General features: G+C 39.9%; 2 protein-coding genes across 3 annotated transcripts in view; one reads left to right on the top strand and one right to left on the bottom strand.

Annotated features, from left to right (window-relative positions):
• Positions 1–7,283, bottom strand: part of pex14 (peroxisomal biogenesis factor 14) — a 56,150-nt gene extending 48,867 nt beyond the window's left edge. For both annotated transcript variants that reach the window (XM_079558617.1, XM_079558618.1), the window contains exons 1-2: positions 7,207–7,283; positions 5,965–6,015 (exon numbers count right to left, since the gene is read on the bottom strand). In XM_079558617.1, coding sequence (XP_079414743.1) covers positions 5,965–6,015; positions 7,207–7,239 — 84 coding nt within the window. In that variant the 5' untranslated portion in view covers positions 7,240–7,283. The remainder of the gene's footprint in view (positions 1–5,964; positions 6,016–7,206) is intronic.
• Positions 7,284–7,388: 105 nt separating this feature from the next.
• On the top strand, positions 7,389–9,923 carry dffa (DNA fragmentation factor, alpha polypeptide). Its single transcript, XM_079558692.1, has 6 exons — positions 7,389–7,589; positions 8,258–8,416; positions 8,498–8,646; positions 8,707–8,893; positions 9,244–9,365; positions 9,630–9,923. Exons 1-6 carry the CDS (start codon positions 7,496–7,498, stop codon positions 9,843–9,845), a joined length of 927 nt encoding a protein of 308 aa, XP_079414818.1. The 5' UTR covers positions 7,389–7,495; the 3' UTR covers positions 9,846–9,923.
• Positions 9,924–12,738: the final 2,815 nt, after the last annotated feature.

Genomic DNA, 12,738 nt, shown 5'->3' with positions numbered 1-12,738 from the left:
AGACATCTCAGATTCATCGGGAGATTTCAGCCTCGCTGCGAAGAGACAAGCCACTCTCAGACCAAGTTACTTACTCCAGCAGTTTACAACCATAAACACAAAGAAAAGGATATAAATCAGACTGGCGTAATTACAAAGCCGAGGCGGAGCGGAGAGGAAGCTGGGCTCAATGAGGCCACTTTCCCAAGTATATTGAGGCAAAATGACTGCACTGTAATTAAACTGCCGTCATATTTCTGCCATTTCTTAAGTAAACATATTATGACAGTTCACTAAATTGTGGGAGAATAGGAAATTACAGCTGTGTTACCAAGCTGTTTACATTAATATAGTCACTGAGGCGAAAACCCTGTGAATCAAGCCCTAAGCATTCATTAACTTTATTGAATTCGCCTTAATCACAGACTTTACAGATGTCTCCAAAATGAACTTTCTGAGTGAAGGAACGCTGCCCAAACCATATTCCCATGGTGCATCTGTCACTGGTGAGGCTGCGGCCTCAGCGGGAAGGTCACCACGAGGTCAAACTACTGCAACAAATCAAGGCTTGTGACATAAAACACAGCTATGACAAATATGTGCATTACAGACGCCACGGCTGCTGCACAGCAAAAATGTAGTGTTTTACATCCTAAACAAAGAGAAGTGTCACCGGGAGAACGATACGGATAAGTCCAGCTGAACAAGAGCACAAACTGCTAAATGACTACAATTCATGAAATGACTCATCTGTTCTCATCATTTTCAAAGAAGGGGTTGGAATCATAAAAAGTCGGCATGGACATCAAAAAGACAGATAATTCTGGCATACAATGCGAAGAAGCCTCAAAATGATTTGATCTGGAAAGACACAAGATGAGAGATTTATGGATCATAAAAGTTCAAACAGCAGAAAAACCCCAAACCCTTGTCTGTCTCACTCCACATTCATGACCTCCATTTGACACATGCTGCAGTCGAAAAACAAATGTTTACCCACATGTACAGTACAGTGCATGTACAGCAAGTAACTTATTTATTCTTTTACCGTGTAAGAAAGTGTCAGTGTATGCATTCAACTCTTAATGAGTCCACAAGTGTGCCCTGCGCTTCAACAAAGCGGCAGCAGCTGTAAACTCAGTGTCTGTCTGAGTGCCACAACTGCAGGACCTGAAGATGTGCTCCGAGCTGCACAATAAATCTGACGTGAAATCATAATCATAAAAGCAATTAGCTGACCCTGCGCAGGCTGCACTCGTCCTTGGACATGACAGTGAGAATTCATACAGAGGACTGAAAGAGGCCGGCGTTGGGCGAGGAGGAGGAAAATGTGCAACACAGCAACAATAAAATGGAGGAGCCTTTGCTGTATCATTAACCACGGAAACAAACAGCGCATGATGCACAATGAATTAGAGCCACAAACACAACAGAATGTGGCTTTTATGCATTTCAGAAAGCCCAAGCTCTATAATTAAAACAGACTGCTGTGTGCAGATGTTTCCCATGCTGACAATAGGGTAAAGGGTTAGAAATATGACAAACGAGACTACACCATATTTTCTACAACCTTATTGTTTGTATTTTAAGTTACAATAGCTTTCTATTTACAAACTTTGAATAATGACATGAAGCAACAGCGAGATGGTAAAGAGAGCACTTGATGATAGGACCCAAGTTAAAGACCAGTGTTTTATTGTTTCTAACACAGGCCAAAAGGTCCCACTCTCAAAGTGCTGTGAGAAGACTGTTGTTAACTTAAAACTCATTCACTTAGTTCACACTTGGAGCAAATTACAACTTCAGAAGTTCAAATCTTAAACTTGACAGAAACAATGCAAGGACCGCATCAATCCTGAAAGCCTTTCATTGGCTCCCAGTAACTTATTGTTTCATCTTTCAAACCTGGCGATGACCTTTAGAGCCATGCGTGGTCAGGCTCTCTCCTAGAGACTTGTTTTGTCCCCCCTTCGGAGGCTGAGGTCTTTAGATCAGAACCTTCCTTTGGACCCTCATACTCGGGACCAGGGGAGATCACTCATTCCAGGCCAAGGCCCTGGGATGATTATCCGCTCTTTTCGTGTTTGCGTGACTCTGTTGATGCATTTAAGAGCAAACTTAAGAGTCAAGTCCCACTTCAAGCGTTCTAACTACAGTCGATAAAAGGTTGGTTTATGACAATTATGTTTTGTGATTGTAACGTTTTTTTGTGAAATTTTAATTGTATTCTTTATAAACAAAAAAAGCTCACAAAGTCATAAAACTGACTCTGTGATCTGTTAGTGCTCTTTTCATGCAGTAAGAAGGTTTTTGGTTCTACACCAGGCCGGGGCGGGACCTTTCTGTGTGTCACTTTTCTTTTTCAAACGGCCCACACTCCTCTCCCTCTAACCTGAACTCATGCACACGCATCTCGTACCTCGGCATCACTTTGTCGCCGAGCAATTACAGTTGGGCCGAACTAGTGGCTGCCACCTAGTGACCGTCTTCTCCAATAATCATGAAATATCTTCATAGCTCGCGCCCCCTCTCCGGCCATAACTCTTCTTTACTGCGGACAGCTCCAATAAAGGATTACAATTACAATTAAAGTAATGAGCAAAGGAGAAAAAAGGAAAATCTCACAGAAGGTTCCCCGGGCGCCTAAACGGTAGCCCAGGTTCTCCACAGAAGAGAGTTAACATACCAGACACATTAAGTGTGGCACTTTCTAATTCAGCGGCCAATTATTAATTTGTACCATGTTGAAACAAGTGTCTGCAAAAATTAGAATTATACTTTTAGAGATGATATTGCATAAATGAACAGAAATAAAAAAATAGGGAATGTTTGTTTTTATTGAGCTTATAGGAAAATGACCCCACACTTTTGTTCTTTGTACAGTTTGCAATTTCAGGGGGCCTTAATGCAAGTGTTTTGTTGCTTTTTGTTTGTAAGTAACATAATGGAAGGGAACTTGGACTATAGTATTTGCTGGACATCTTACAGATATTTTTCAAACATAATGGGGGGCCATGACATATTAATATTTCTAGAACAACATAAATGTAAATACTGTAAGTTCTTGTGTCAATGAATGCATACAAGCGTTAACTGATACTGGTGTAAAATAAGCCGTATCACAATCGCAATGCACTTTTTACAGTTCACACATGACCAGCATCTGTCATCCTGTTACGAGAGGAAGAGGTCCTATCAATAGATGGAGCTCTAACATAAAAGAAAACGTATCCACATGGGCAGTAGCTGTTGTGATTGTTCTTTTATATTGTCAGAAAAGTTCTGATAACTATTGGCACCAACATTGAGGTTTCCGTCCCTAAAAAAAAAACCTTTCTCCCACCTCCCTGTACCCTGTGCTGGCTAATGCAGAGGGGCTACGGAAATTTGGAGACTGCTGAGCCAAAACAGATCACTTCAAAGCGGCTTATTTAACGCTTGCTAAATTTTTCATCACAGTCGCCTAATATCCTGGGGAAGGGGAGCTTTTGAAGTTGCTGTGTGAGACCGCGGATGTTCGTCTTATTCATATTTCCCCTCCCATAACCGGCATCCCTCTGTTACAGCTACAACCCCAAAACTGTAATGGCTCTGTGCAGAATGAGAACTACAAACGGCTTTGTGGATTCTTTTCCTAGACGTTTGCATTTATAAAACAAGATATTATAGCAAAAATCGATAAGGACAAGTGTAATAGATGTTCACAAGAACGGCACGGCAAGAAAGGTTTAATCCTCAGGCCAGGACGGGCCTCTCTGAATGGAGTTTGCATGTTCTCCTGCATAGGATGCTTTTGGTTGCTCCAATTTCCCTACCTCTAAAAACATTTAGCCTCAACACCAAGAATTTATCAAACTACTACCACACATGACCCCAAGTTCTCTTATCAATAGTTAGTAAATATTTCTTCTCCTCCTCAGTATATTTTGTGACTGGCTATTTACACAAGTCAGCCCTTTGAAAGAGCATGCAGAAACTTATGGCCTCAAGTCAAATGGTGAAGATATAGCATCCTCAAAAGTGTAATTATTTGACTTTCAAGTAATTTAAAAAAGGGTCAGGTTTACTGGAATAAGCTGTAAAGGTGAACACATTTTCTCTTTGTTTGCGTCAACTATATTCTGCATAAAGCACTTCTATGTGTCGGGTGATTTAAAACAAAGGACACACAGAGCACAACGATTGGTGACAGAAAGGCCTAACAAGGTGGGAGGGGCAGAGCCCACAGAGACGATACGAGAGACACGATACAAGAGCGTGAGTGAGGCATGAGCTCGAGGCAGAGGCAGCGGCACCGGCTGGTCACACTATCCCGCCACGCTGCAGGTCCGGAGCCCCCCCGGCCTCTGATGGCGCTTTTGGCCTCTGAGCCGTGCCCTGTTCGACTTAAGAGGGGGAGAGGCGGAGAGTGCCAGGCCGCGCTGATGTGGGCGAGGTGAGTCACAACCTGTTAACATGACTGCTGTCCCCGGCCTGACACGGCGCGGCTTGTCTGACGCGCACACAAACGCACAAGCGCCATCCAAGGCCCGTGCCCTCCCCGGCCCTCCCAGAGCCCTGCCAGCGCTCCCTCTTCTCTCATCCAGATCAAATTCTTTCAGACACAAATTTCAATTATTCACCTCATCCAAATAATGCCATGTGACAAGAATTATCCCTACTGTAATAATCCACTTAACTGGGAAAGAGCAGCTCATCAAAAAGAGAGGAAGAAAAAGCCCAGGAAGTGAGGCTGGTGGCGCTGGTGGGAGGAGGGGGAGGAGGGAGGACTTGTCAACCTCTCTCGAATCAGGACCCTCATAACAAGAAATTCTTCCCTTTTTGAGGAGGCAGTCTTGAAGCGCAGTGGGATGATGAAATTGAAGTAAATTGAAAGAAAGCCTGGGAGAATGCTCCCACAATCAATAACCCCAGGATTAAATTAGCCTTGGCATGAAGGGATGATGGGGGGAGGATGAAGAGTGAATGGCGCTGAATGACATTGAGACATGTAAGCTCGACAATACAGCACTTTTCTGGGCTCAACGATGCTGTGCCCAAACAAGGACAGGGAACATACCTGCGAAATACAACACTAAAGCAGGCAATAATGAGTGCTGTTGTCAGCAGAACAAATCAAAAGTGGCACATGTACTTTTGACACTCATTGCTATATTCTTCATTCTACACCCTTTAGACAAATGAATAGTAACAATGACTGGCGTTGCGGTTTGAACATTAAACTTAGCCTTTATTATTTTACCTGTCCAATTTTCAGTGATATTAGAGTGCAAATAATAAGCACATGACATTAAAGCCAATGTGAATATCAATCCATTCAAGGCCTTTTATAATTTTGTCAGTAAGTAGCCTACAAAGTGATTGAAGTATTTTAAAGACAGTTATTTGCTTTTGGACAATGGGAAGAAGTGGTTCAAACTTCTACTATGAACAAGCAAAAGCAAACAAAATCAAAATCACCCGAGATCTAAGAGTTGCTTGAGCCAGAGATGGACTGAAACACAACAATGCCCTCCAACAATTATTCAAAAGCAGGTGGTAAAATAAAAACATGATTAAAGCACTGATAGAATGAACCTTTCTCTGTGCTTTTCTAAAGAACAAGCCTCTCCAAAGAAGGAGAACATGAAGAAGTCTCTCATTATGAGCTTGGGGACGTCAGTGTGCCACCAAAGCAGCTAATTGGGAACCTTTAACATTTGATCTTGGATGGGGAATGGGCTGTATAATCCTATTTGATTAAAAATTACTCCTTGGTGAAAAAAACAAAACAAAAAACAAACAGAGGACTTTCAAGTCAAGGTTGACGTCTTTCAAGTGTTGAAAATTGTAATAAAAAGTGATCAAAAAACATGTTCTTTGTACAAAGTTGCATGAAGCTTGTTCATTAGCTAACTAGCAAAGTTTATCTAATATGCACGTTAATTGGGTATTGAAATTTATAAAGGAAAAAAGAAAGACAGAAGAAATACTGAAGAGACTCACGAGTGTTTCTCTTGGAGCAGCGGTCGCCTCATCTCGAGGAAGGATGGACGTCTAAAGAGATGAATGAAGACTTATGTTAGCCTGCCATCTACCGGACGTCATGTGTATTACACGTGTTTGAGCCAATGTACATTATGCTGTTTTTGCTGTTGTTATTATACTTCGTTACACTGTATAACAATATTTAATTAATTCTACATACATGTGCTGTGTAGGGCTGGCCGATTGTGTATTTAACTAAAGTGCATCGACATAAACAAAATTGCAAAGGCAAACCCTTTCTCTAACTGAAAAGTCACTGTGCAACAAAGATTGTTAAACATCCAAATTATTTATTTATTTTATATTTATTATTATTACTGTATTTGGATTGAACAATAACAATAACAATAATAATAAAAAAATAATAAAAACATAAAAATAACAATGATTTTTTTTTTAAAAATATGAATCGATTTGACCTGCCAACTCGATTTTTAAATCAAATCGATTTTTTTTCCCAGCCTTAGTGCTACGTCATGACAGTACGTTAAAAGGACCACCACTACAATAATAATAATAATAATAATAATAATAATAATAATAATAATAATAATAATAATAATAATAATAATAGAAAAAAGATAAACTGATGAGGGATGGCATGTAGCAAAGATAATATTCTCATTATGTTCTCATCAGTCTGACAAGTATTCAACATTCAACAGTTTCGTAGTGGTACACGGCTAACTGTGTATTAATGTGTACAAAGTGGTGCCTGTTGTCTATTATTATCACGGGTCACATAGTCAGCGTGATGATCATAAAACATACAGAGATTCGCAATTGGACACACAGCATGTTATTTCAGTAGATGACAGCTCTATCCAGCCTGTCAGTTATTGCCAAATCCAGAAGCTTGTTTACTGACAGTGACCTGTCTATGTCTGCTTTGCTGCTAAAGTGTAGACAGCCAATTGTTTTGCAAAATCTTACAGAAACCTTCACACAGTAGGTAATACATGTCTATGGCCCGTGCACGCACCTCGCAGCAGATGTATGTCCTGCACTGAACTTTTGTCATTTTAGCATGCTAACTAGCCCTAATGCTAACATGTGTCATAAAAAGCATCTTAAAATTGAATGTATGTGCATTTTCCTAAATAACGCGTTTCAATGATAAAGTCTGTCAAGAACGCGTGTAAATGCGTCTCGTTTAAATAAGTTGAGGTTACTGATAAAATAAGAAGAAGAAGTTTCCACCTGTGCTGATGGGTCAGGCTCTGTGGATGCCATCTTTCTTAACTTGACTGACTCAGACTGCTCGATTATTTCTGGCTCGATTACTTTTTCTGGCCTGTTTTTTTTTTTTTTTGTGCGACAGGTTGTAATACTCCCAGTAGAAGATAGGTGGCAATGTAAACAAAGCTTGCTGTTACAAAACCCGAAGAAGAGCTTCCGCGTTCAGCAGCAGCCCTGTCATCCACCGCTACTCTTGATCAATATTTGAGTTATTAAAGTAGAACATATTATTCCAAGTGACTGGACAAGGATGTCGAATGGGAAACCGTGTAGAATCTGTAACTACACGCGACAGAAATCGTATGGTGTGGCGGTTCCGTCAATAGATGAACTGAAGAAAAAGGGTAAGTTTTACACATGTCTATTTTGGCGCAGAAACTAACTTGTTTATATATGGGGATCATGGGGGCAATTTGATTTCAATAAAGTGTGCCCAAAAACGGAAATATCCACGAATCACTGTCATTCATGTCGAAACTTGTCAGATCTCACTTGAGATCGCCGTCTTCATTCCGAGAATATGCCTACTAAGCAGGCGTTGCCCAAAGCACATCCTCTGCTATCAAATTCCGAAATTATATTTTTCATACATAAGGTTGCATTACATGGATCTATTAATCACTGAAAAGTTTTATTGCGTTGTTTAAGTTAGCTCAGTTTGTTTTTTGGGTGGACATCAAGAGCTCTGGCAGAAGTTGAAAATCAGGTGACATTCTTGAAGTACCACACATTGAAGTCTGCTGACTCACAAATATGTGTCCGTGAACCTCACATAGAAACATCGTATGTAATTTTAATCTGCACCACACTCCTAGGTGTTGCCCCCCCTACATTCTAACAGATAAACTGTGTTGTGTGTGGTGGTTATTTGTTTTCCTTGAAGGAACACAAACCTGTTCTGCGTTTTCAAATCTATGTTTAACATAATGAATCATCCAAAAGTTAACCCCTCAGGCTTCAGCGCTCTGTGAATATGTTTCCCTGGAAACCTAAAGTAATATTTCTGTTTTAGGAGGGGAATCCCTGGGTCTCAGCCCCAGCTCCTCAGTGACAGTGGTCCTTGAAGACGATGGGACAATTGTGGAAGATCAAGCCTACTTTTTGTGCTTACCTGTGGAAACAAAGTTCATGCTTTTGGCTGAAAAAGAGACATGGTCACCAGTTAAAAAGAGTGAGATATTTTCTTTATTTTAACTATGGGCCCAATGATAAACTTTCTGTACTGTAATATGGTTATCATGTTGTCTTGCAGTGGATGGAGGTACTGCGTGGATGGCCCGAGACTCTGTGGTGATGGACACCGACGATGTTGATGCTAGTGTTGGTCCCTGGGTGTATTTAGCTCAGCAGCTAAAGCAGGACTTGGCAGGTGTCATTCTCATGTCTGAGGCAGATTTACAGGTACAGCAACATTGTTTTGCATGATTGTACTGGGTTACTAACCTATTGCTGTGCTGTTAGGTGTTAATAGATGTCCCTTGTGTTGAGCTGGCATCTGCTCTGGGATATGAAGAGAAAAAGGCCCAGGAGCTTCAGGAGACTCTGCAGAGATATTTGGACAGAAAGGAAGAGGAGAGACAGTCAAAAGAGCTGCTTCAGCTTTACCTCAAATCTGTAAATCAAGATGCTGAAAATCAAGAGCAGCAAGGTAATGAGATTTATAGAATAAACATTTTAAAATATGCCAACGCCATTTACTAAGCAGAAATTTGGGTAAAAAAAGGGAGAAAGAAAATGTGTCCACCTGCCTTGATAATGTTGCAGTTTCTCGGAGAATGCACTGTCATTTTAGATTAGATAGAGTAAAATAATATTTTGGTTTTACTTTATTGTTGATACATATTTGGATTTACTTATCCAGCTTGTGACATTTTGATCCTTTATGTTCTTTCTTTATGTGACGTGTACTTCTTCTCTGTCGACACCAGGTGGAGCCATTGTGTCTAGATTACAATTGCAACCCAAGCCTTTAGGTTAACCTGTGCTGTCTTCATACAGGGGCTGATGATGTCCCTGATGGGATGGAGGTGGACGCGGCGTCTGGGTTTCTCTTTCGGACCATCATGGTTCTGAAAGGAAAAACTAGTCCAGAGACCAGGCTCTCCACTGAAGATCTACAGGTACTCCAGTCTTTTAGACTTTGACATTATTAGTCTTCTTAACGTAGTGCAAAGTGGTAGTTGCAGAAGTCAAAGAAGATGTATGATGAAGATAAAGACAGAGTTGAATGGGGAAAGACTATTCACTGTGGAATTACGTGTACTGTGGTGTTATTTTAAATTCAACTTTCTACCTCTGTCACTGAAAAAGTAAAAAGGGTAAAGCTGCTTTGAAAGTAATGCTGTCTATATTTACTGTATTTGATGTGAGTGTTCTTCTTTTAGCTGGTGGTGAGTCGGGGCGTAGAGTCCATGGAGCAGGTTTTGGGCTGGGACAGAGACAAGACGTCTTCTCTGCTTGAGGCCTGTGAGGCTGAGCTACAGAAGAGACTTCAGCAGATCCAGGCAGTTCAATGCATTAGAAGCAACTCACAGTCGGACAGCAGCCAAACCCTTCACACAAACACAGACCAGGAAACAGCAACACAGGGCGACCAATAGGTGATGCCTTCAAATGAGCAGAAACTGATAGGCGACGGCCTCAGGGTTGAAGAAAATGCGATGTTACTGACTATATTCATATTTATGTGATGAACAAAGTGACACAAACATAACGTTTGTGCATTTTTAAACCACTGGGGAAAGCGTGCTTAGATGCCAAAATCAATGTGTTTACTTTTGTAGCAACTATACTAACTGCTTATTACTACCTACAACCTTTTTGACCTTACAAAATAGTTTCACAACAGCATGGTGATCTACATGTGGATTATTGCAAGAGGTGTACAGTTATTATTAAGAGTAAAAAAAGATTTATAGAAAGGTACATTAACACATTGATATTTCATTTGATAAATGTTGCTAGTGTACTTTATGCTGGCTAAGCATTCCAGACCTGTCAGGACCAAACTTTTTGCTATTTGAGATTCTATTACTACAAACAGTTCTTTTAACAAGCAATGGCTTGTTGAAACTGTACGTTTACGCCTCAAGATCAAGATTTGAGAAGACACTTCGCATCACTCTCTCTTGACCATAGGCATAGGATTTATAATCACTTAGAAGAAAATTTATTTTTGTATTTTCCATAATGGCTCTCTTGCTTCTGATATTATATATTAAAGGAAAAATCTTCATCTTTTGTAAAAAATAAAATGTTTGTATTGTCTATTTGCTTGTCTATTTGATCAAATACCTTTTACTGTGTATTTGGATGCTTAAAACCTTGCTTGAGCCTGTGTAAGTTCTAATACACCTTGCAAGCCCTATGCATTCCATTTTGACCAACAGGCAAGCCTGTATTACTATTATTGCCTCATGTTTGTTTCCATGAGCTACAGGTCAATTACATCTGGTACAACATTTTAAATGAGAGTGTTTTTGAATAGCTGACTGAAAAGCTTGTCTTTGGTTGATATGGAGATAATCGCACTAAATCTTTGTGCAAAAGTTGCACTAAAGCAGTATTTCTGGATGAATGCACATGTCAATAATCGTATACCATTGGGGAAGATAAAGGTCTATGGTCTGTACGACTGCGTAGCATGAGTCATAGGTCATGTCTGCTGCCAGTCATATTTTTTTATATAAATGAATGCAAATCATACGGTTATGATCTAAAAAGCAATTATCCTTTTGTGTTTTTGCAAGATGGAGATGTCACCGAAGTCTTGTCATTGCATATTGGATACAGGAAGTGGTGTATTGCTAGATTCGCTTTTTTAATAGTTTTCACTGTGACAGTGCTGAGATGCAACTGTCTTGAAACTGGCGCGTCAAATAAAAGAAAGTTGTCCTAAAACTTTGCAGAACTGTCAAAAAGCATTTTCATTACATTAAAATTACAACATGCAAGTGTTTCAGAAGACTAAAAATAAGTGGAGATTTACCATGTTACATTATTGGTAGGTGTTACTAACCGTTTTGATTTCCAAATGCGTTTTCTTATAAATACAGTTTTTTTAAAGAGCTTCTTTCCTTTTATGATTTCTTGGAGTTATATCATAAAATTCAATCTTTTTTCATGGACACAAGTGTGGACAAATCCTCTATAATTAAAGTAATTATTGTCATAACTGTTAACTTATTGCAATAGCCCCTTTACATTTAGTTTTTCCAAACATGTAATTTTGACCTTTGGCTTTCCTGATCCTGATATTATGTTAGACTACTTCAAATCTCAAATACTTTTTAACCCTCATCCTTACCTTCATTTCTGGTACAATAGTGATCATTTCATTCTTACACTAGGCCTATTTGCTGCATGCAGTTGCCAAGTATCTCCCAACAGTAGTCTAATGGGAGTCATGGGGTGCGTAATTCCTGTGAAATTGGCCCCGACCAGGAACAACACAAGGACTGAGTGAGCATTCGACAGCACTGATCAGTCACACTGGGATTGCATTAGGAGTGAACTGACTTCAGCTCAGGTACAAAGTAAAAAAAACAGCTTCAGTTGATCTTTGTCAGAAGTTTCCTGCCCCGAGGAGCCCGTGGACATTTTGGTGCGAACCTTATTTATTGTGGTTTGATGATTTTTCAGGAAACACAGACATTTGACCATTGGGTTTCAAATGTCAAGCCAGTGTGTGGGTTCATGGCTTTTATTGACTGATGACCGGACAGACTTAATGCACCACCGTTTTATCTGAAAGCCTCTTTATTAAAGGGACTACACTGAGTTTAAAAATGTTCAAATTAAGCATCCCCCCACCCCCTACATATTCCAGCCATGTCCTAATATGTAGAATGAGCTCAGACCTGTTCACCACAACTGCCTCTAAAATTCTGCACTGTTACCCAAAAAGGTGTCAATTCGGGTCCGAAGTGCCGTCATGCACGAGCTTAATATAGAAACTGCAGTTACGCACAAGACCTGAGGTGGCAGTAGTGAGCGTAAAATGACTAACTTGCATCTAGCCCCTTTAATATAGAACCTGCAGTTACGTGTAAGACATGAGGTGGCAGTTGTGAGTATAAATTGCATCTAGTCCTTCTATTTGTAAATTGTGTAGGAAGGTCCAGCAGGGACAGGAGTTGGTACGAGGTAACTATGTTGATTGCAAAGTTTCTGACAGACAGACAAACAAATTAATTAATTATACTATAAAATAAAAGCATGCTGGGTTGCTCTAAATTGTCATACTTTTAGGTTTATTGCCAACTGGATGGAGTAATAGGGCCTCGCAGCTCAAAGCATAAGGCTCTTTACATAATGTATATTTTTGTAATGGTGTAATAAACCTTACAGTTGTATGGTAAAATCATGTTTTGAACACATTTATGTCACATCCAGTCAAATGATAGAGTCAAGACAAATAATAGAAAACATGATCATATAATATTGGATCCTACAGTTAGTTTTGAGCTACTATAATGATAACCCTAATATATA

This window comes from Gobius niger, assembly GCF_951799975.1.
Source record: "Gobius niger genome assembly, chromosome: 6".
In the NCBI taxonomy this organism is placed as follows: domain Eukaryota; kingdom Metazoa; phylum Chordata; class Actinopteri; order Gobiiformes; family Gobiidae; genus Gobius; species Gobius niger.
Note: the sequence above shows the minus strand (reverse complement) of the source record. Positions and strands in the feature narration are given on the sequence as shown.

What these genes read in the sequence shown, in the direction of transcription:
- dffa (XM_079558692.1), top strand. Translation starts at nt 7,496, where the DNA reads ATGTCGAATGGGAAACCGTGTAGAATCTGTAACTACACGCGACAGAAA. An exon ending in AGATGAACTGAAGAAAAAGG is followed by an intron (nt 7,590 to 8,257) that starts GTAAGTTTTACA and finishes TTTCTGTTTTAG; the next exon opens with GAGGGGAATCCCTGGGTCTC. An exon ending in TGTCTGAGGCAGATTTACAG is followed by an intron (nt 8,647 to 8,706) that starts GTACAGCAACAT and finishes CTGTGCTGTTAG; the next exon opens with GTGTTAATAGATGTCCCTTG.